The following is a 24,503-nucleotide window of genomic DNA, read 5'->3' as shown; positions in this document are numbered from 1 at the left end:
AAATGGGGCCTTTGAGTCCAGAGCCCCAAAGGGGCAGAGGCTGGGGGCCACCAGCCCTGGACTCTCTCCACTGGACTCCTTGCCATGCTGTGGGTCTAGCCAAGCGTCTTGGGGTCTCTGAGCAGGTGACTAGGTCTCTCCCTCCCTCATGCTGCTAAGGTTGGCTTAGAAAGTTAAACCAAGTGCAGTAGACCCTGAAGCCAAGAGGTGGGCATCCTTGGGGCTTGGAATTCTTGACCCCCATCTCTTGACCCTCTCGCAGAGGCCAACTCGGAGATGCTCAATAACTTGCCCCTCTTCAGCCCTGTGGGTGGGGGTGGGGGAAGGGAGAGGGGCAGGCAAGGGTACGAAGCCTTTCCTGGAAGCAGGAACATCTGCCCTGGAGTGGGGAAGCAGATTTTCCACCTTCCTGAGAGAGGAGAATCAAATAGCCAGGTGCAAGGGTCTGGTGCTACCACTGCTCACTATGTAACCTTGGCCAAGCTATAACAATAATAATAATAGCAATTATAATAGTACTTGTTACATGCTTACGAAGTGCCAAGCACTGTAGTAAGTGCCGACGTAGATACAGAATACTCAGATTGGACATAGTCTCTGTCCCATATGGGCCTCACAGTCTAACTAGGTGGGAATAGGATTTAATCCCCATTTTACAGATGAGGTAACTGAGGCACAGAAAAGCAAAGTGACTTGCCCAGGGTCACACAGCAGGCACGTGGCAGAGTCGGGATTGGAACCCGGATCCTCCGACACCCAGACCTGTCATCTTTCCACTAGGCCACACTGCTTCTCGATCCTCCCCGGGCCTCAGAGGACCCCCTAGCCCAATATGAAGAGGATCACATTGATCTCTTACGAAGCCTATGTCAAGTGGCACTCAAGTGGCCTCTCCTTCAGCACATGAAAAGACAATATGAGTTAGGCACAGGCTGGGGTGGAGACAGGAGAATGGATGAGGTAACCACTCCCTATCTCTCATTTTTTAAATGGTATTTGTTAAGCGCTTAGTATGTACCAGGCACCGTTCTAAGTGCTGGGTAATATAAGATATAAGATAATCAGGTTTGGACACCGAGTGGATTTTTCAGTCCCCAACTCCTGCCATGGCCCATAATCTTGACCTAACTGAACAGGCAGAGAGGAACTCTGAGGCCTAGAGAGGTGAAATGATCCTTCCAAGGTGGCCCGGGGACTCTTCGGCCCTCCCCCTACTTCTCCTGGTCTCTGGCTATTGTCGCCTGGTAATTCCTCAATCCTGGGGTCAGCGTGATCCACACCTTAAAAAAGGAAACTTTTGCTGCAGAGCACGGAACCCCGATTGCTTCATTTCTCCATCACTCATCTCCAGCAGTTCCAGAACCTTCAGGACTGGGTCTTCGCTGTCAGATTTGGGATTCTGGTAACAAAAGCAATTGATCCATTTAGGTTCCGGCAGGGCCAGGATGAGCCATTAATGCTGTTACTCTGCCTCTGTCACCTTCTATCCCTTTCTCTGTCTCTTCCATTGCTCTAGTAATACCAGCTGAAGACCTGAACGAGGACTGCATTCTCTGCTGGTACTATCAGCCCGACACCTGCACAGTCTCTGAATCTGCCAAGATGGTGTCTTTTCCTTCCCCAGCACCCTACCCACACTCACTACCAGAGCTGGTATTTCAACTCCTACAAGGCAGTGCTAGCATGTCTCTAAGTGGAGGCCTTTGATTGAGCTTCTTCCTAGGAGGTAGAAATCAATCAATCGTATTCATTAAGAGCTTACTGGATAATAATAATAATGATGATGATGGCATTTATTAAGCGCTTGCTATGTGCAAAGCACTGTTCTAAGTGCTGGGGAGGTTGCAAGGTGATCAGGTTGTCCCACGGGGGGCTCACAGTCTTAATCCCCCTTTTACAGATGAGGTAACTGAAGGCCAGAGAAGTTAGGTGACTTGCCCAAAGTCACACAGCTGACAGTTCACGCAGCTGGGATGTGAACCTATGCCCTCTGACTCCAAAGCCGGTACTCTTTCCACTGAGCCCCGCTGCATACTGTACTAAGTGCCTGCCAGAAATCCATCCATCTCAAAAGCACTGAGAAATACCAATTACCCAACTGCTGGACCACCCCACAGCCCAACCTCTGGCCAGCAGGGAGAGAAGGGAAACTCCCCTCAACTCAAGGAGATTGGGCAGTTGAAAGAGCTGAAGCCCAGAGTTGGGTTAAAGGGGCAGGTGTGAGTGACAGCAGTCAATCAATCAATCAATGGGATTTACAGAGCACTTCCTAAATGCATAGCACTGTTCTAAGTGCTTGAGAGAGTCTAATTCCGGCTCTGCCACACGTCTGCCGTGTGACATTGGACAAGTCACTTAACTTCTCTGAGCCTCAGTTACCTCATCTGTAAAATGGGGATTAAGACTGTGAGCCCCACGTAGGACAACTTGATCACTTTGTATCAATCAATCAATCAATCAATCAATCAATCATATTTATTGAGCGCTTACTATGTGCAGAGCACTGTACTAAGCGCTTGGGAAGTACAAATTGGCATCACATAGAGACAGTCCCTACCCAACAGTGGGCTCACAGTCTAAAAGGGGGAGACAGAGAACAGAACCAAACATACCAACAAAATAAAATAAGTAGGATAGAAATGTACAAGTAAAATAAATAAATAAATAGAGTAATAAATATGTACAACCATATATACATATATACAGGTGCTGTGGGGAAGGGAAGGAGGTAAGACAGGGGGATGGAGAGGGGGACGAGGGGGAGAGGAAAGAAGGGGCTCAGTCTGGGAAGGCCTCCTGGAGGAGGTGAATCCCCCCAGAGCGCTTAGAACAGTGCTTTGCACATAGTAAGCGCTTAACAAACGCCATCATTTATTTTTTTACAATGCAACAGAATTGGCAGACAAGTTCCCTGCCCACAGTGAGATAACAATCTAGAGTGGGAGACAGACATTAATATGAAGGATGACACGGAGTGATCCTCTGGATTGTAAACTCCTTGAGGGCAGGGATCATGTCTCCTCATTCTCTTTCACTTGCCCAAGCGCTGGACACAGTACCCTGCACACAATAAGCATTCAATAAATGCCACTGATTGATTGATCAGTGGCCATAGCCGAGATTCAGTGGAGTGAGCATAGTGCTCTGCCCACAGTAAGCATTCGATAAATACCATTGTTGATCTTCCGAGGATGGTTCTTCACTTGTCTGTTATGTTGTCATCTCTCCACCCTTTCCCTTCTCCCTGCGTAGCCATGTTGGGGTGATGAGAGGCCAGCTTCCCCCAGATCCCAGTTATGAGGGTAGGGCCATTCTTACCCCAAAAGCTGCCTGGGATGAACGCTAGCCTCACTCATCAAAGGTCTCCAGCAAGGCCCGAGAACCTCCACACTCTGTCGAGTCATTCTGACTCACCAGGTCTCCAAACCCGGTGTGCCCTTCCCAAGCCCCGTACCCTGCAACCGTCCCCCCACCCTCTCTAGGGTCCTCTGGAGTGGTCTCCAGGGCCTCCAAAACTTACCAAATCCATGGGGAAGCAGGTTTTCAGGCTCTGCCAGTCAGCCTTAACATTTGGCGGGATTTTCGATCTCGATGTGCGAAAGGATCTCTCATTTGATGAAAGGTGGGAGAAGAGGACCTCGATGTACGCTTTGACGGCCCGTTCGAAGAAGCACCTCAGGAGAGTCTGGTCGGGATAGAAAGGCAGTCACCTTTCGAGGCCTGGCTTGTGACAGCCAGGCCCGAGCGCACTGTGAGCAGGGAATGTGTCTTTTTACTGTTTTATCATACCCTCCCAAGTGCTTATTACAGTGCTCTGGACACAGTAAGTGCTCAAGAAATATGATTGAATGAACGAATGAACCCAAGAAAAACCCCATTTGTTCCCAGCCCAAATAAGGAGCTTGATTCCCTGGGAGAGAAGAGCAATATCTGGCCCTGCTTCCCTTGCCTCTCTCCTCTACCCCCACTGACACCTAATAAGTAACCTAAGCCTTCCCAAATGTCTTGAACCTTAGGGGATCCCAGGAGGTCTGGTAAAGGCCTCCTCTGGGGTCATTTACCACTGGCACCCTCCCACCATGACTGCTGACCCAAGAGAGCTGGGTAGCTCAATTTCCCACCCCATCAATATTGAGGAATTCTAGACTCCCTAAGACTAAACTTCACCCCTTCCCCATTGCCTCTGCAGACGTAGAACAGCTCCAGGAGAAAGTATTCTCCAGGGTTTTCAGCCAAGTGAGTCTCCTTCCAGAGGGACAGAGATGCCCAGGCTCTTCTAGGGCCCTTTGCTTGGGGAACTGACCAGCATGAAGTCACTGAAATTGAAAATCAAAAGTTATTAGGGCCATTTCTTTGAGCTTTACCTTATAGGGAAAGTTGGGGGTTTGGATCCGCTTGCAGAGGGAAACATTGTCGTTGATTAATTTAAGAACTCTCCTGAGGTCTCCATTCATGGCCTGGAAATGATCCTTGAGACTTTCCTGAGAAACGGAAAATTCAGCTAGAGGAGTTTCAAGCAAAACCTTTGGTGCTAGGCATTCCTTTCACCCACCCCCAACCCAGCCAGGGTATGGACTGGGAAATGGGTGCTTACAGGGCTGCTCACAGAGGCTCGGGAATTCTCATCAGGACTCAGTGACTCCTTGACTCAAACGATAGGGAATGCCCTGGCCACCACCCTTCTCCAGCAAACTCCATTAGGGGTTTCTAAGGAGAAACTAAGGAACTGAGATTGTTGAACCTTATTTGCTTTGGAACCTGCCCAGCTGATAATCTGGTGAGAGAGAGAACAAGTACAAAGAAAAACTTGTTCAATTAGGGATAAAGGCAGCATGACCTGAAGACCTGGGATCAAACCCCTGGTCTGGCATTGCCCTGTGGCTTAACCTTAGGCAAATCACTTAACCTCTCTGGGATGCCTTATATGTAAAATGGAAATAATTCCTGGTTTCTCTCTTCCTCTCATAGTTGTTGTGAAGACAGAACCATTGCTGATGGGAAATCTCTTTGGAAAATACAAGGGCCTGACAAATTCAAGGAAGTTATTGTTGTTATCATTTTTATTAAAGAGAAAGAGCATATAATACTCTTAAAGAAATACGAGAGGATGGTGTTAGGGAGATAGGGACAAGGGCAGGATTTTTTTTATCTTGCTTTGAAGGCAGGGAAAGATGTGGTTTGACACGGGAATGGCACATTGAGGCAGCGGAACTGTATCTAATTCCCACAGATGTATTTTATTCCAGTACTTGGTAAAATGCTGTACACACAAAAAGCCCTTAATAAATAGTATTACTACTACTACTACTGCTGCTGCTGCTGCTGCTGCTACTCTAGACTATAAGCTTGTTGTGGGCAGGGAATTTGTTTATTGCTATATTGTACTCTCCCAAGTGCTTAATAAACTGCTTTGCACACAGTAAGTGTTCAATAAATAGGATTGAATGAATGAATGAATACTACTACTACTACTAATACTAATACTACTAATACTAATACTAGATTGTAAGCTCCTTGAGGGTAGGGATCATGTCAATCAATCAATCAATCATATTTATTGAGTGCCTACAGTGTACAGAGCACTGTATTAAGCCCTTGAGAGAGTGCAATGTAACAATGTTGGTAGGCACCATCCCTGCCCACTACAAGCTTACCAACTAGAGGAGGAGAGAGATGTTAATATAAATAAATAAGTGACAAATATGTTCATAAATCTTGTGAGACTGAGGGAGGGGTAAATAAAGGGTGTAAATCCAAGTGAAGGGTGATGCAGAAGGGAGTGGGTGAAGAGCAAATGAGGGCTTTGTTGGGAATGGTCCCTTTGAGGAGATGTGCTTTTAATACATGGGGATGGTGACTGTCTATCGGATATGAAGAGGAAAGGTGCTCCAGGCCAAAGGCAGGACATGGGCGAGCGGGGAGCGGTGAGATAATAGTGGTGAGATAGATAAAATCAATATAGAGTGAGAAGGTTGGCATTTAAGGAGTGAAGCATACTGGCTGTGTTGTATTAGGAAATCAGGAAGGCAAAGGAGAAGGGGCTAAAGTGATTGAGTTTTTTAAAACCTATCATAAGGAGTTTTTGTTTGATGAGGAGGTGGATGAGCAACCACAAGAGGTTTTTAAGGAGTGGGCAAACATGGACTGAATGGTTTTGTAGAAAAATGATCCAGGCAGCATAGCTAAGTATGGACTGGAGTGGGGAGTGACAGGAGGCATGGAGGTCAGTGAGGAGGCTGTTGCAGCAATCAAGGTGGGATAGGATAAGTGCTTGGATTAATGTGGTAGCAGTTTAGATGGAGAGGAAAGGGCAAATTTTAGTGATGTTTTGAAGGTTGAAGCCACAGGATTTGGTGACAGACTGAATTTGTAGGTTGAATAATAATAATGATGGCATTTACTAAGCGTTTACTATGTGCAAAGCACTGTTCTAAGCGCTGGGGAGGTTACAAGGTGATCAAGTTGTCCCACTGGGGGCTCACAGTCTTCATCCCCATTTTACAGATGAGGGAACTGAGGCCCAGAGAAGTTAAGTGACTTGCCCAAAGTCACACGGCTGACAGTTGGCAGGGCCAGGATTTGAACCCATGACCTCTGGCTCCCGGGCTATTTCCACTGAGCCACGTTGCTTCTCTAATTGAATGAGAGAGGTGAGTTGAGGATAAAGCCAAGGTTACAGGCTTGAGAAGCAGGGACGATACCGGTGCTCTCTACAGTGATGGGAAAATCGAGGGATGACAGGGTTTGGGTGGGAAGATGAGGAATTTTGTTTTGGACATGTTTAGTTGGAGTTGTCAGTGGAACTCCCAAGTAGAAATGTCCTGAAGGCAGGAGGAAATACAAGACTGGAGAAAAGACAGATCAGGGCTGGAAATATAGATTGGGAATCAACTGAATAGAAATGGTAGTTGAATCTTGGGGAGAGTGAGTTCTCCAAGAGAATGGGTGTAGATGGAGAGTAGAAGGGGATGTAAAACAGTCTTGAGGGACTCCCATCATTAGTGGGTGGGAGGCAGAAGAGGAGCTTGCCAAAGATGCTAAGAATGAACGGCCCATGAAATAGGAGGAGAACCTGGAGAGGACAGTGTCAGGGAAGCCAAGGTTAGATAATGTTTCCAGGAGAAAGGGGTGGTTAGTGTCGAAGGAAGCTGAGTGGTGGAGGAGAATTAGAATGGGGTAGACGTCATTGGATTTGTCAAAAAGGAGTTCACTGATGACCTTTGAGAGGGCACTGTCTGTGGCATGAAGGAGGAAGAAGCCAGATTGGAGGAGGTCAAGGAGAGAATTGGAGGAGAGGAACTTGAGGCAGTGGGTGTAGACAACTTACTCAAGGAGTTTGGAAAGAAGTCGTAAGAGGAGATGAGGGGGTAATTGGAAGGAGCCATAGGGTTATTAAGGGAGAAATTTTTTTAGGATAGAGGAGACATGAGCATGTTTGGAAACAATGGGGAAACAGGCACAATGGAGAGCAAACTGTGGAAGATGGCAGTCAGGAAGGGTAGAAAGGAGGAGGGAAGTGTTTAGATAAGGTGAGAAAGGATGGGGTCGGATGTGGAGGTGGAGGGGGCAGATTTTGAGAGGAGGCAGTATCTCCACTTGAGATGTTGCTGGGAAGGAGGTGAGTTGAAGTAGGGGCAGGAGGGAGGTACTGGAAAGGAGCGGGGGAAATTTTGAGGAGCTCTCACCTAAGGGTTTCAATTCTATTAAATACTTTGTATTGTTCTCTCCCAAGTACTTAGTCCAGTGCTTTGCACTCAATAAGCACTCAAATAACATTGAATGAATGAATGAATGAATGAATGAATGAATGAGAAAAGCAGCGTGGCTTAGTGGAAAGAACACAGGCTTGGGAGTCAGAGGGCATGGGTTCTAATTCCTATTCCTCCACTTGTCTGCTATGTGACCTTGGGCAAGCCACTTATCTTCTCTGTGCCTCAGTTACCTCATCTGTAAAATGGGGATGAAGACTGTGAGCCCCATGGGGGACAACCTGATTACCTTGTATCTACCTCAGTGCTGAGAACAGTGCTTGGCACGTAGTAAGCACTTAACAAATACCATTATTATTGTTATTATTATTGATAGAGGTGGGGAGAGGAAGTGGGGAAGACAGAAGATTTGGGAGTCAAAGAGATCCCCAAGGTTATCAGCAGGGAGGGCAAGGAGGGTGTGGGAGATGGCTGTACAGTTAGGACCAGTTGGGGACTAGAGGAGGGAAAGTGAGAAGTTTAATCTTGGCCATATTAAATTATGGATGATGGTGGTGGTGGAGATGGCTTTCAAAGCAGGAGAAAAAGAATACTGGACAGAAGATGAGAAGTTGGAGCTGAAGAATATAATAAAAATTCCTTGAACCTTTAGCCAGCTTTTATTTTTCTAAAACGCTTTCCCATTACTTATTTCATTTTTATCCCCCCAACACCCCTGTGAGGCAAGGAAAGGGAGGTATTATCTCTATTTTATCAATGAGGGAACTGGGCATGTTACTCCCCTCCTCAAAAATCTCCAGTGGCTGCCAGTCAACCTACACATCAAGAAAAAACTCCTCACTCTCAGCTTCAAGGCTGTCCATCACCTCACCCCGTCCTACCTCACCTCCCTTCTCTCCTTCTACAGCCCAGCCCGCTCCCTCCGCTCCTCTGCCGCTAACCTCCTCACTGTACCTTGTTCTCGTCCGTCCCGCCATCGACCCCCGGCCCATGTCCTCCCCCTGGCCTGGAAATGCCCTCCCTCCACACATCCGCCAAGCTAGCTCTCTTCCTCCCTTCAAAGCCCTACTGAGAGCTCACCTTCTCCAAGAGGCCTTCCCAGACTGAGCCCCCTTTTTCCTCTCCTCCTCCCCATCCCCGCCGCCCTACCTCCTTCGCCTCCCCACAGCACCTGTATATATGTTTGTACAGATTTATTACTGTATTTATTTTAGTTGTACATATTCACTATTCTATTAATTTTGTTAACGATGTGCGTCTAGCTTTAATTCTATTTGTTCTGACGACTTGACACCTGTCCACATGTTTTGTTTTGTTGTCTGTCTCCCCCTTCTAGACTCTGAGCCCGTTGTTGGGTAGGGACTGTCTCTATATGTTGTGAACTTGTACTTCCCAAGTGCTTAGTACAGTACTCTGCACACAGTAAGTGCTCAATAAATACGATTGAATGAATGAATGAATGAATGAGTGAATGAATGAATGAGAGTGACTTGCCCGATGTCACACAGCGGGGCTAGTCCCAGAGTTGCCATTAAAAACCAGGTCTCCCGACTGCCAGGCCTATGCTCTCTCCCCTAGACCCCTCTGGCTCCGCTACTGCAGATTTGGAAATTACCCCCAGCAGGCGGGAGCTGAAGTTGGGAAGAGGCGTCCTTCCTTTATTTAGAAAAACCAGGCCTGCATCTCCTCAGCTCACCTTGAAGTGGAGGTATGGCAATTCCCTGATCCACCCAATCCACTCTGGGGTCTGAGTGATCTGAAAGGGCCACCTGCAATGAACATGGGCCACCGGGGGTTGCCCACCCTTCCCTTCACCGCCTGCATATGCCCGGAGAAAGTGAGAAGTTAAGTATCTTCTTAAGTGGAAGCAGGGAGCAGGGAAGCTGCCCAGGTAGTCCCTATGGCTATGTCACCTGGAGTGTGTCTGTAAACCTCTGCAGGAGCTGGTTCCTCGTCATTTCTTCAATGGTCTTCAGGTCTTCATCCATGGTGGAGTTCAGTTTGGGACTGGAGTGGTATTTCTTTATAAAACCAAGACACGTCTTCAGGGTACAGCAGTTTTCTAAGATCTTGAATTCTTGAGAGTGTTCTCGATTGGCCTGATGCTGAAGGAGGCCTTTTGCCTCTTGTACATAGCTGGATCCCAGAGGGAAAGAGAAGGCAAGTACAACATTATCATTTACTGGCATGTGTGACCCTGGCCAAGTCACTTCACTTTTCTATGCCTCCGTTTCCTCGTCTATAAAATGGGGATGAAGTGCCATAGAGGAAACTCCATCCTGTCTTGCTTTTCACCACCCCAGCAAGTACCAAAAAAAGCTGCAGCGTGAGGCCACGTATAACCTAGGGAAGGCTAGCGGCTCCAGTAGTCATTATTGTGGCTAAGGGGATACTGTGGACTCTAAATTGGGAGGAACCTGAAGTTCTTCTCCTTTGGCCACAGCTCCCCACTGACTTTAGTTTATATTTTGAGTATTTTGTATCTGCCCTTGTCTCTTATGAATGTTTTATTGTTTCATTGCTCCCAATGTGTCTGACTCCAGTCCTCTTCCTTATCTACATTCATAGATTATGAGCCCCTTGAAAGATAGCATCCATGCATAATTCTCACCTGGATCCTCTTTCCCAGTGCTTAGTACAGTGCTCTGCACACAAAAACCACTGCAACTGTTCTTCCCCTCCTTTAGACTAGGAACGCTGTTATGGGCTGTGTCCGGCCTGATTATCTTGCACCTACCCCAGTGCTTAGTGCAGTGCTTCACAAATAGAAAGTACTTAACAAATACCATCAATGGCCTCTAAGTCAGATCATGTGTGGTTTCCTCCAGGACCCCTACTCTAGGGCCTTTGAAGTAGGGGATGGGCATGAGGGAAGGGGGAGGAGAGAGAATTGAAAGTGGCAATCCTCTCGCTCTTTCTTCACTTTAGGCAGTGACCATTCAGCCTGCTACCCCCTCCCTCTGCCAAACCGACGGCAACAGTTATTCAGAAGAACAACCAAGCTTCCTTACCTTTTCAGAAAGTGTGAAAACGTTTGCAGGCACTGGACTTTGGCCTTGCTGGTTATGGAATCTCCCAGGACTCCGATGTTCTTTATTGTATCATTTACCAGCTTTCAAGAAACACAGTACCAAGAAGAGGTAAGAAGTGCCTCTCTTTTTCTGCCCAGCAGACTGTCCAGCAACAAGACTGAACAATCCTGAAATTTCTCCAGAATGGTCCCAGAGAAACTCCCCATCTCCCCTGGCCCCCACTGTTCTTGTCCTTGGTTCACTCATTCATTCATTCATTCAATCGTATTTATTGAGCGCTTACTGTGTACAGAGCACTGTACTAAGTGATTGGGAAGTACAAATTCCCACTTCTGCCCTTTCTCCTAGTCTGCGGCGGGTCTGCCCAGCCTGATGTGGTGGCCAGGGTGGGAGGACCCTCTGCTGGTGTTGTGGGCCACCCCCAGGATCCAAGGGCTATGTTTAAATGGGAGCATCACTATCACACACCCAACGCATATGCCATCCACCAATATGGCACCAAGCCGCCCTTCAGTGTGTAAGGAATTGAAGCAGCATGGCATAACGGCTAGAGCACGGGCCTCAGAGTCAGAAGGTCATGGGTTCTATTCCCGGCTCCACCACTTGACTACTGGGTGACCTTGGGTAGGTCACTTCACTTCTCTGTGCCTCAGTTAGCTCGTCTGTAAAGTGGGGATTGAGATCATGAGCCCCATGTGGGACAGGGACTGTTTCCAACTTGATTTGCTTGTATCCACCCCAGAGTTTAGTACAGTAACTGGCACATAGTAAGTGTTTAACAAATAGTACAGTGCCTGGCACATAGTAAGTGCTTAACAAATACCACAAGCATTAAATATTATTATCATTATCAACAAGGAGCAGGGACAAGTAGGGGCCGCCTCCTCTCTTGCCCCCCATCCGCCATCCCATCCTTCTACTGGCCACCTGTCTCCTCCCCGCTTCCCCCTCCTAACTCTGACAATTGGACTGGGGGAATGGCCGGGGCGGGGAGCACCCACCCCCTCCACTCCCTCCGCAAACATTGCTATTTATTGAGCACTCACTCTGTGTAGAGTACAGTGAACTAAGTGCTTGGGGAAGTCCGGTACAGTCGAGTCGGTAGACTGGGAAACAGGTTCCCTACCCTGAGGGGGCTTAGTCTTGTGGGCAGCGGGGGCGGCAACCCATCTACCTGCCTTGCCCCTCAACTGTAGACTAGACTCTAAGCTCACTGTGGGCAGGGAATATGTATTACATTGTACTGTACTCTCCCAAGCGCTTAGTCCAGTGCTCTGCACACAGTATGTTGGGTAGGGACCGTGTCTAGATGTTGCCAACTTGTACTTCCCAAGCACTTAGTAAGTGCTCTGCACATAGTAAGCTCTCAATAAATATGATTGACTGACTGAATCCCCCCCACCCTACTTCCTTCCCCTCCCCACAGCACCTGTATATATGTATATATGTTTGTACATATTTATTACCCTATTTATTTTATTTGTACATATTTATTCTATTTATTTTAGTTTGTTAATATGTTTGGTTTGTTCTCCGTCTCCCTCTTCTAGACTGTGATTCCACTGTCGGGTAGGGACCGTCTCTATATGTTGCCAACTTGTACTTCCCAAGTGCTTACTATAGTGCTCTGCACACAGTAAGCGCTCAATAAATACGATTGCATGAATGAATGAATGAATGAATGGAATAGCAGGGCATGAGACTGATAGTCCTGATCCAGGATGATTTAATAAAAATAATAATAATAATAATTATGGCATTTGTTAAGCGCTTAATATGTGCCAAGCACTATTCTAAGTGCTGGGGTAGATACAAGGTAATCAGGTTGTCCCATGGGAGGCTCACAGTTTTCATTGTATGTTTTTTGGGTTTTTTTGCTGTTGTTGCTCAGGGTGAGGTCAATGGCACTGACCCTCCAAAGGAAGGCAGCCACTTGGCCAGACCCGAGCCCAGACCCTGAAGAGAAGAAATCCCATAGTCCCATCCAGCTGGGCTTCCACTCCCAGCACCCATGCCTGGTGAGGGTGGTTGAAAATGCCCAGGCCAGTGAGAGGGATTGAGCCACAGGAAGCAGATTTCCTCCCATCAACCACAAAAGGGAAGAAGAGGGTTTGGCAGATTCATTCATTCAATCATATTTAATAAGCGCTTAACGTAAGCAGAACACTGTACTAAGCACTTGATGGAAGTATTCCTTCTCTGCAGAGTGTGGGGTCCTGAGGCATGGCTTGCCGTGGTGCTTGGGGGTGTGACCTTGGGCAAGTCACTTCACTTCTCTGTGCCTCAGTTGCCTCATCTGGACAGTGGGGATTGAGACTTTGAGCCCCTTGTGGGACAAGGACTGTGTCCAACCCGATTTGATTATATCCACCTGGGCACTTAGTAAAGTGCCTGGAACGTATTAAGCGCTTAACAAATACCACAGTTATTATAGCACCAACCTACTCACTGGATCTCGATCTCATCCGTGTCACCTAGACCCCTTGGTCAGGTCCTCCTTCTGAGCCAGAACTCCCTCCTCCTTTATATATGACAGACCATAACTCTCCCCATATTCAAAGCCTTACTAAAATCCTATCTTCTCCAAGAAGCCCTCCCTTACTAACCCCTCATTTCCCTCCCTTCAGCATCCTCCACGCACCTGAGTCTCAACTCTTAAGCACTTTCATTTTCACACAAAACCCCCAGCCCCCGGCCCCCACCGTAGTATCTGTCTCCCCCCGGTCCGTAAACTCCTTGTGAGCAGGGATCATGTCTACCTACTCTTTTGTACTGTACTCTCCCAAGAGCTTAATAAATACCACTGATTAATACCATATAGCAATCAGAAAAGGGGTTTGGAAGTTGGGCGACCGGTGTTTTCCTGTTAATGTCCATCACATTTTTCAGCTTCTCTTCCAGCTGTATCTGAATAAAAAGAGACATGAAAACTCAACACTCAATGAGAAGGCTCTCTAGACTGCTCTCAAGACCCGCCACTCAATGAGAAGGCCCTCCAGCCTACTCTCAGGACCCGTCACCTAATTAGAAGGCTCTCTGGCTTGCTCTCAAGACCTGCCACCCAGTGAGGAGTCTCTCAAAACCTCAGTCCCTCCACTTGGCATCCCAGCCTCAGTTGCCCCTCTCCCAACCCTTTCACGGGGCAGCAGAAAGCCTCCCATGGGAGCCAGAGAAAAGGCTTGAGAGCACTTCCTTCGGGAAGAGATGGTTTCTAGTCCTGCCTCCACCCCTTGTCTGCTGTGTGACCTCGGGCAAGTTACTTCACTTCCATGTGCCTCAGTTACCTCATCTATAAAATGGGGATTGAGAGCACGAGCCCCATGCGGGACAGGGACTGTGTCCGACCTGATTATCTTGTATCAACCCCAGCGTTTAGAAGAGTCTCGGGCACATAGTAAGTGCTTAACAAATGCCATTTGAAAAATAAATAAATAAACGTGCCCTTTACTCTCAATTACCCATTCCATGGTGCTTAACCTCAGATGAACCAAGGACAGAAAGCACTGAGAAGCTGGTAAAGTGGGCGTCCAAAAAGAAGGCAGACTGCTTCTGAGGAGTGCTAATTCTGGTTGCCAGGAGACCAAGGCACTTATTTATTCACCCACCCCCTCCCCGTCTCAGCACTTAGGTAGAATCTCTAAACTCTTGCTTCTAGACTGTAAACTCGTGGACAGGGAATGTATCTTCTAGACTGTGAGCCCGTTGTTGGGTAGGGACCGTCTCTACATGTTGACAGTTTGTACTTCCCAAGCGCTTAGTACAGTGCTCTGCACACAGTAAGCGCTCAATAAATACGATCGAATGAATGAATGAATCTGCTAACTCTATTGCATGGTCCTCTCCCAAGAGCTTAGTACAGTGCTCTGCACATAGTAAGTGCTCAATAAGTAATAATAATAATAACAGTATTTGCTACTATGTGCCAAGCATGGTACTAAGTGCTGGGGTAGACACAAGACTATCAGGCCCCACATGGGGCTCATAGTTGTTCTGATGACTTCACAAAATGGGTGTCAAGTCCACATATTTTGTTTTGTTGTCTGTCTTCCCCTTCTAGACTGTGAACCCGTTGTGGAGTGGGGACCATCTCTGAGCCCCCACCTTCCTCTCCCCTTCCCCATCTCCCCCGCCCTACCTCCTTCCCCTCCCCACAGCACCTGTATATATGTTTGTACAGATTTATTACTCTATTTTACTTGTACATATTTACTATTCTATTTTGTTAATTGTTTTGTTTTGTTGTCTGTCTCCCCCCTCTAGACTGTGAGCCCGTTGTTGGGTAGGGACCGTCTCTATATGTTGCCAACTTGTACTTCCCAAGCGCTTAGTACAGTGCTCTGCATACAGTAAGCACTCAATAAATATGACAATGAATGAATAGTTTAAGTGGGAGGGGGAACAGGCATTGAATCCCCATTTTGCAGATGAAGGAACTAAGGCACAGAGAAGTTATGTGACTTGCCCAAGGTTACACAGCAGGTGTGTGGCAGAGTTGGGATTTGAAGCTGGGTTCTCTAACATCCAGGTCCATTCTCTTTCCACTAGGTTAAGCTGCTTCTTACTGATTGATTGATCGGTTGATTGATTGATTCCCTATACCTGTATTTTATTTTAATGGCTTTTTACTTCTCCTCTCCCCTCCCCACCACCCTAGCCTGTAAATGACTCGAGGGCAGGGATTGAATCAGATAATAATAATAATGGCATTTATTAAGTGCTTACTATGTGCAAAGCCCTGTTCTAAGCACTGGGGAGGTTACAAGTTGATCAGGTTGTCCCACTGGGGGCTCACAGTCTTCATCCCCATTTTCCAGATGAGGTAACTGAGGCTCAGAGAAGTGAAGTGACTTGCCCAAAGTCACACAGCTGACAACTGGCGGAGCCGGGATGTGAACCCGTGACCTCTGACTCCAAAGCCCAGGCTCTTTCCACTGAGCCACGCTGCCTTTTAGCCACACTGCTTCAGATCTACTACCTTCATTGAGTACTCTGAGGAAAGGTCGCTGTCTTTGAGCAAAAGCTTCTTAAAGGGACAAGAAACAAAGAGGCAAAAGAAAACAGGACCAGATTCCATAACAACATAACAACACACCTAGTGATAACTTTTTTATGAACCGGCACAGGAGGCAGTGGGCCTAACGGAAAGAGCACAGGCTTGAAAGTCAGATGATCTTTATTAATTTTTTTAATGCTATTTGCTAAGCACTTACTACATGCCAAGCTTTGTACTAGGAATTGGGGGAGATATAAGATAATTAGGTTGAACACAATCCCTGTCCCTCATGGTGTAACAGTCTAGGAGGGAGAGGGGACAGATAATGAAGCCCCATTTTATAGATGAGGAAACTGAGGTACATAAAACTTCAGGGAGTTAAGTTCATGCAGATGTCAAGTGATGGACACAAGTTCTCTAAATAGTCCGCACTGACTGAGTTCTAACCTTGGTTCTTCACTTGCCTGCTTTGTGAACTTGAACGAGTCCCAGCAGATCTATGTGCCTCAGTCTCCTCTTGTGATATGGAAAATACATTCCTATTCTCCCTCTTCCTTAGACTGAGGCTACACTGTAACTGATCTGCATGTCTCATATATACCCCAGTACTTGGCTGCCAGTAAGGGCTCAACAAATATCATCATTATTATTATTATTATTATTTGCACATGTGGATCCTGCATAAATCTTTTCAGGCACACACACATTCAAAGGTGACCTTCACTGTCAGTGGTGTTTTCTTCAAATATTAAGGCCAACTATATTTCTTTTAGACATCTATGCATGGGGACAAGTACTTGAGTGAGTGTACACTCTTTCTTTATTTAGGGAGAAGAAGCATGGGCTAGTGGAAAGAGCAGGAGCCTAGGAGTCGGAGAACCTAGGCTCTCATCCTGACTCTGCCAGTTGGTTGCTATGTGACCTTGGGTAAGTCACTTAACTTCTCTGTGCCTCAGTTACCTCATCTGTAAAATGGGAAATAAGACCTTGAGCCCCATGTGGGATAGGGACTATGTCCAACCTGCTTAGCTTGTATCTACCCCAGCCCTTAGAAGAGTGTTTGGCATTTAGTCAACCCAAAACAAATACCGTAATTACTATTATGATAGTAATACCATGCTGTCAGAGAAGCGGTGTGTCTCAATGGAAAGAGCATGGGCTCGGGAGTTAGAGGTCATGGGTTCTAATCCTCTCTCTGCCGTTTATTGGCTGTGTGACTTCGGGCAAGTCACTTAACTTCTCTGTGCCTCAGTTACCTCATCTATAAAATGGGGATAAAGATTGTGAGCCCCCCGGTGGGACAACCTGATCACCTTGTATCCCCCAGCGCTTAGAACAGTGCTTTGCACATAGTAAGCGCTTAACAAGTACCATCATTATTATTATTATTAATAACTCATTATGAGCAGGGAGCATATATGTCAATTCTGTTGTACTATGCCAAATGCTTAGAACAGTGCTCTGCACATAGTAAGCATTCAATAAATACCACTGACTGATTGATTTTTATCTATGCCAGTGCTTGGAGCAGTGCATGACACATAGCATAACAAATATAATAATATAACAATATAATACTTAATAAAGTGCTCTGCACAGAGCAAGCATTCAATAAGCACCACTGATTGATTGGGCCAACAACGGCTGAGCCTTGGAGATAAGGAAGAAAATCGAATTGTGCTTTCCAAGTGCTTAGTACAGTGCTCTGCACACAGTAAGCACTCAATAAATATGATTGAATGAATGAATGAAATGCAATGGCCAGCTAGAAGCTAGTCTTGGTGAAACCCCTCCACCTTACCTGAACCAGTCTTAGTATCTCTTGTTCAAGCTGAGTCAAAAAAGAACAGAACTTTATGGAGTCCAAGCTGTCCTGTTCCTGGGCCTTTGCCTGGCCACGCTTCTCCCTAGTGGTTTAAACACACGGATTGAAATCAGTCATTCAGTCAATCAGTCATATTTATTGAGCATTTACTCTGAGCAGAGCACTGCACTAAGCCCTTGGGACAGTACAGGCACAACAGAATTAGCGGATACTTTCCCTCCCCGTAATGAGCTTACAGCCATGGAAAGGGAGACGGACATTAATATGAATAAATAAGTAATTTATATTGTAACATTTGAAGAAATGTACCTACTTCTGTGGGATTGGGGGTGGGGAGAATATCAACTTCCCCAGTATTTTCAAACAGTGGGGAAGAAGCTGTCCAAAAGTAACAGTTGCTCCGTCCTTCTAGACTGTAAGCTTGTGGTGGAAAGGGAATGTGTCTGTTTATTGTTGTACTGTACTCTCCCAAGCACTTAGTCCAGTGCTCTGCACATAGTAAGTGCTCAATAAATACAATTGAATGAATTCAAGCATACTCACATATCCCTTAACCCCTATTCCTCTCTCCTTCTCTGTTATCTCACATTTCCTCCTGCCTTCAGACATCTCTACGTGGATGTCCCACTGACATCACAAAATGAACATCCAAAATAGAACTCATCTTCCCACCCAAACCCCGTCCTCTCTTTGACTTTCCCATCATTGTAGACAGCCCCATCGTTCTCCCTGCGCATTTGCAACACCTGAGCAGACTGAGCCCCTCTTTTCCTGTGCTCCTCCTCCCCTCCCCATCACCCCCCCTTCCCCTCCCCACAGCACTTGTGTATATTTGTACATATTTATTATTCTATTTACTTTATTAATGATGTGTACACAGTTATAATTCTATTTATTCTGATGGTTTTGACACCTGTCTACTTGTTTTGTTTCTTTGTCTGCCTCCCCCTTCTAGACTGTCAGCCCGTTGTTGGGTAGGGACCGTTTCTGTATGTTCCCAAGCACTTAGTACAGTGCTCTGCACACAGTAAGCGCTCAATAAATACGATTGAATGAATCAATCAAATGTCCAAAGGTCGTAGACCCAAGTGCATAGATGAGGCAGACGGGAGAGCGAACTGGGGAAAAGAGGGCTTTATCGGGGAAGGCCTCTTGGAGGAAGTGTGACCTTAATAAAGCTTTGAAGGTGGGGAGAGTGATGGTCTGGTGTATATGGAGGGGGAGAGGAGGTGGGAAAGGGGTTGGTGACCAGATAGACGAGACTGGGGAGCAGCGAGTAGGTTGGAGCCAGAGGAACGGGGTGTGCGGGCTGGGCTACAGTAGGAGATTAGTGGGGTGAGGTAGGATGGGGCAAGTGCTTTAAAGCACTCAAAGAAATGTTGACCTTTGAGAAGAGCCACCAAACTCTCAACGCGGCCTCCCTCTGAGGGGGTGATAAATTTCATACTGCATTCTGTACGGGCAAGGCACAGGACTGGCTTTGGGCACAGTTATTTGGCCAGTCAAGGAGAGGCTTAGCTGACCCTTTCCACAGCCCCAGTGAAGTCGAGCAGGGCTGCACACCAGGCCTTGTTCAAGTGCTTGGCACATAGTAAGTGCTTAATAAATGCCATCATCATCATCATTATTATTATTATTATCATTCAATCATATTCATTGAGCACTCACTGTGTGCAAAGCACTGTACTAAGCACTTGGGAGAGTACAGGAAAACAACAAACTGACACATTCCTGCCCAAAGCGAGCTCACAGTCTGGAGAAGGAGATGGACATGATGATGATAATGATCAATCAATCAGTCAATCGTATTTATTGAACGCTTACTGTGTGCAAAGCACTGTACTAAGCACTTGGGAAGTACAAGTTGGCAACATATAGGGACAGTATGATGATGATGATGGCATTTGTTAAGCGCTTACTATGTGCAAAGCACTGTTTTAAGCACTAGGGGGGATACAAGGTGATCAGGTTGTCCCATGTGGGGCTCACAGTCTTAATCCCCATTTTACAGATGAGGGAACTGAGGCACAGAGAAGTGAAGTGACTTGCCCAGAGTCACACAGCTGACAAGTGGAGGAGGCGGGATTAGAACCCATGACCTCTGACTCCCAAGCCTGGGGTCTTTCCATGAAGCCATGCTGTTAATAAATAAATATATAAATAAATACATTACAAATATATACATATGTGCTATGGAGATGGGAGAGAGGAAGAATGAAGGAGCAAGTAAGAGTAGCGCAGAAGGGAGTGGGTGAAGAGGAGAGGAGGGCTTAGTCAGGGAAGGCTTCTTGGAGGAGATGTACCTTCAACAAGGCTTTGAAGTGGGGGAGAGCAATTACCTGACCCACATAGGGCTCACAGTCTTAATCCCTCTCTTCCAGATGAGGCAACTGAGGACCAGAAAGTGGAATGATTGCCCCCAGGTCACCCAGCAGACAAGTGGCAGAGCCAGGATTAGAACCCATGTCTTCTGATTCCCAGACCCTTGCTCTTTCCGCTAAACCACAGTGCTTCCATGCTGTGATCATCCTGTCCTGGAGAAGGCCCTGGTCACTGGTGTTTCTCTCTAGACAGGAAGCTCAGATTGGGAAGGAAACAAGTCCACTCATTCTGTCGTACTGTACTCTCCCAACTGCTTAGTATAGTGTTTTGCACAAAGTGACTGCTCAATAAATACCATCGATTGATTGATATGGTTCCAATATTCAGGGTGAAAGTCATCCAGCTCAACAGGCTTAGAGAACCATTGAGAGTCCCTGGATCTCTAGGAGCTCCTAGGACTCTGGAAGAATTGAGAAGCAGCGTGGCTTCGTGGCAAGAGCATGACCTTGGGAGTCAGAGTCATGGATCCTAATCCCGGCTCCGCCACTTATCACCTGTGTGACTTTGGGCAACTCACTTTACTTCTCGGTGCCTCAGTTACCTTATCTGTAAAATGAGGATGAAGTCTGTGAGCCCCACGTGGGACAACCTGTTTACCTTGTATCTACCCCAGCACTTAGAACAGTGCTTTGCACATAGTAAATGCTTAACAAATGCCATTATTATTATTATTCTCTGTGCCTCTGTTACCTCATCTGTAAAATAGGGATTAAATCTGTGAGCCCCACGTGGGACAACCTGATTACCTTGTATCTACCCTAGTTCTTAGAACAGTGCTTGGCACATAGTAAGTGCTTAACAAATACCATCATCATCATTATTATTATTATTATCATTATTTCACATCACATAAAGGGGAGATTTGGGGGTGGCATTTTGCAGCCACTTCCGGCCTTCCCTGACTAAGCCTCCTCTCCTCTTCTCCCTCTCCCTTCTGCATTGCCCTGATTTGCTTCTTTCATTCAGTTCCCCCCTCCCAACCCCACAGCACTTATGTACATATAATAATAATAATAATAATGGCATTTGTTAAGCACTTACTTTGTGCAAAGCACTGTTCTAAGCGCTGGGGAGGTTACAAGGTGATCAGGTTGTCCCACGGGGTGCTCACAGTTTTAATCCCCATTTTACAGATGAGGTAACTGAGGCACAGAGAAGTGAAGTGACTTGCCCAAAGTCACAAAGCTGACAGTTGGTGGAGCCGGGATTTGAACCTATGACCTCCGACTCCAAAGCCCATGCTCTTTCCACTGAGTCACGCTGCTGCATATCTGTAATTGATTTATTTATATTAGCATCTGTCTCCCCATCTAGTCTCTAAGCTTGTTGTGGGAAGAGACTGTGTCTATTTATTGTTGTATTGTATTCTCCCAAGAGCTCGGTACAGTGTTCTGCACACAGTAAGCTTGCAATAAATACGACTGAATGAATGAAAGAATGAACAACCATCTGGCTGGTTCATGCTGTCATCCTATCATGGCTAGGATACTGGACCACTGAACTCTTCGTCTCCGGACTCTTCCCCTTCAGTCTAAACTCCACACTGCCACCGAGATCATCTTCCTAAAACATCTCTCAACACATCTTTCCACTCCTCAAAACAAACCCTGGCAGAAATTCTTCCCTGCCAACGTTCTCCAGTTTACGTACCAGCTCCATTCACCCATTCCACTCTTTCAGCAGCTGGCACTCTGCCGCACTGCCAAGCCTGTCTTCAAATTGCACCACCCTCTTGCCTCACCTGCTTCCTTCTCCTTGCTCACACCTATCGCCCTGTCTGGAAGTCCCTCTCTACCAGACCACGGGTCTCCCTGGCTTCAGAGCCCCCCTAAAATCCCATCTCCACTGAAAAAGCGGGGTAAGAACAGGATCAAAATGAGTCATCAGGGACTTACCCCTTGGCAAAAATATTACACGATGCCCAGTTATACACCTGACAGAGGTCTGCCAAGGAAGGTTTTTCGAAGGCAATCATATTCAGGCGAGACAGCAGAACGTCTTGGAAGCATTTGCTGTAGAGGACACAAAGGTTTCCTTCCCTCTGTCCCGTCAGGTTTTTCCTGATGTGGTTGTTCAGTTCCTCCAAATACGCGTCGATCTTCTGGGACAGGTCCTGTCCGAATGGCGGAATCTGCAACTCAGCGTACTTCCTGAACAGCTCTTCCAGATCAGAGTCCCAGCCATTAGAGGAAATGCTCATTGAGTCCTCTGACTCTTCGTCCGACCTGATTTTCTCCTGGGGCCCTTCTGCATGCCGCAAACGCAAACCATCCCCCGACTTTGGCTTCTCGGGGTACGCCCGGTCTCCCGTTTGGAAGGCCGTTTCCACCGCTTTCTCCATCTCCTGCTTCAGAAATTTCAAAAGAGCTGCTTTGCTACCATCTTCCGCTTGGTCACTCCACTTAAAATACTTGAAAGCTTCCAGAAATTTCCCATTCTTAATGAGTTGTTGGACAGCAGGTTCTGAAATGAAGTAGACGTGAGGTACTTTGAGTTAAAATCTGGCTTAGAAGAGCAATGAGTGCACAAGGCCAACTTGTTAACCTAGCTGTTGACCTTTAGAAATAATAATACTTATATTGGTGGAGCGCTTACTGTGTGCCAAGCCCTGTATAAAACATTGGGGTAGATAAAAGATTATCAGGTTGGACACGGTCCCTGTCTCACATGGAGCTCCCATCGTAAAGGGGAGGGACAGAAGATATTTAATCACCGTTTTACAGATAAGAAAACTGAGGCACTGAGAGAAGGCACTGCTATTTTCACAACAGGCAAGCAGTGGAGCCAGGATTAGAACCCATGTCTCCTGTCTCCCAAGCCCCCACTCTTTCCCAAGGCCACGCTAGTGACAGCAGTCAATTAATCAACCAGTAGTTGATTAATTTTAGACTTTTAGACTGTGAGCCCACTGTTGGGTAGGGACTGTCTCTATATGTTGCTAACTTGTACTTCCTAAGTGCTTAGTACAGTGCTCTGCACACAGTAAGTGCTCAATAAATATGATTGATTGATTGATTGATTGATAGTATTTATTGAGCATTTACTTGGGGCAGAATAGTGCACTAAGTACTTGGGAGAGTACAATAAAGTTGGTAGACATGATCTCTGCCTCCAGTTATTTACTATCTAGTGGTGGGGGGACAGACAGTAAAACACATTACAAGTAGGAGAAGCAATGAAGTGTAAAGATCCATAGACGCCTGCAGTCAAGGGTGGAGAGAGGGTTGAATAACCTAGGGTTTAGGTGATCCGGAGGGGAAAATAGGATGAAGAGCTGAGATGAATCAGGGGAAGCCTCTTGGCATAAATGTAATTTCAAAAGGGCCTTGCCTCAATCAATGGTATTTATTGAGCGCTCACCCTGTGCGGAACACTGTACTAAGTGCTTGGGAGAGTACAATACAATAGAATTGGTAGACACATAATAATACTAACTGTGGTATTTGTTAAGCACTTATTATTTTCCAGGCACTGTACTAGAGAAGCAGTATGGCTCAGTGGAAAGAGCATGGGCTTTGGAATCAGAGGTCATGGGTTCAAATCCAGGCTCCGTCAATTGTCAGCTGTGTGACTTTGTGCAAGTCACTTAACTTTTCTGGACCTCAGCTACCTCATCTGTAAAATGGGGATGAAGATTGTGAGCCCCACATGGGACAACCTGATAACCTTGTACCCTCCCCAGTGCTTAGAACAGTCCTTTGCAAATAGTAAGCGCTTAACAAATGTCATCATCGTTATTATTACTAAGCACTGTGGTGGAGGCAAGCGAAACAGGTTGGACACAGTCCCTGTTCCACGTGGGGCACACAGTCTCAATCTCCATTTTACATCGATGAGGTAAATGAGGCCCAGAGAAGTGAAGTGACTTCCATGCTGCTTCCTGACCACAACAAGCTTACGGTCTAGAGAAAATGGAGAGATCAGTGATCTGCTAGAGTGTAAACTCAACATAGGCAGGGAACACATCTACCATCTCTGTTGTATTGTACTCTCCCAAGTGCTTAGTACAGTGCTCCGCATACGGTAAGCTCTCAATAAATACCACTGATTGATCGGCTGGGCCTAAAGGGGAAGGGATTTCCAGGCAGAAGCAAGAGCAGGTGTAACAGGTGAGCAACATGAGGTTCAGTGAGTAGGTTGGGATAAAAGGAGCAAGGCTTATGGGTTGGGTTGTAATAGGACAATGAAGGAGGAGGAGGTGGAGGAGGAGGAGGAGATAATGAAGTGCTTTAAAGCTGATGGCAAGGAGTTTCTGTTCGATGCGAAGGTGGATGGGCAACCCCAGAGGTTCTTGAGGGGTGGAGAAACATGCACTAAATGGATTCATAGAAACATGAACCAGGCAGCAGAGTGATGTATGGACTGGAGTCGGGAGATACAGGAAACAAGGAGACCAATGCAGTAATCAAGGTGGGAAAAGATAAGTGCTTGGATTAAGAAGCAGTGTGGCCTAGTAGAAAGGGCACCAGCCTGAGAGACAGTGGAGTTGACTTCTAATTCTGACTCAAGTCAGAGGTCAGCTGTGTGATCTTGGACAAGTCTCTTAACTTCTTTGTGCTTCA

The 24,503-nt window shown here is 46.5% G+C and overlaps 1 protein-coding gene across 1 annotated transcript in view; it reads right to left on the bottom strand.

Moving 5' to 3' along the window:
• The window catches only part of LOC119933247, a 36,220-nt gene that overhangs the window by 3,729 nt on the left and 7,988 nt on the right, over nucleotides 1-24,503 (bottom strand). The window contains exons 3-10 of the mRNA XM_038752662.1: nucleotides 21,837-22,404; nucleotides 17,536-17,641; nucleotides 13,556-13,648; nucleotides 10,721-10,821; nucleotides 9,623-9,845; nucleotides 4,365-4,481; nucleotides 3,521-3,685; nucleotides 1,281-1,399 (exon numbers count right to left, since the gene is read on the bottom strand). Of these exons, the coding sequence (XP_038608590.1) occupies nucleotides 1,281-1,399; nucleotides 3,521-3,685; nucleotides 4,365-4,481; nucleotides 9,623-9,845; nucleotides 10,721-10,821; nucleotides 13,556-13,648; nucleotides 17,536-17,641; nucleotides 21,837-22,404 (1,492 nt within the window). The remainder of the gene's footprint in view (nucleotides 1-1,280; nucleotides 1,400-3,520; nucleotides 3,686-4,364; nucleotides 4,482-9,622; nucleotides 9,846-10,720; nucleotides 10,822-13,555; nucleotides 13,649-17,535; nucleotides 17,642-21,836; nucleotides 22,405-24,503) is intronic.

Source organism: Tachyglossus aculeatus, chromosome 1 (genome assembly GCF_015852505.1).
Source record: "Tachyglossus aculeatus isolate mTacAcu1 chromosome 1, mTacAcu1.pri, whole genome shotgun sequence".
In the NCBI taxonomy this organism is placed as follows: domain Eukaryota; kingdom Metazoa; phylum Chordata; class Mammalia; order Monotremata; family Tachyglossidae; genus Tachyglossus; species Tachyglossus aculeatus.
Note: the sequence above shows the minus strand (reverse complement) of the source record. Positions and strands in the feature narration are given on the sequence as shown.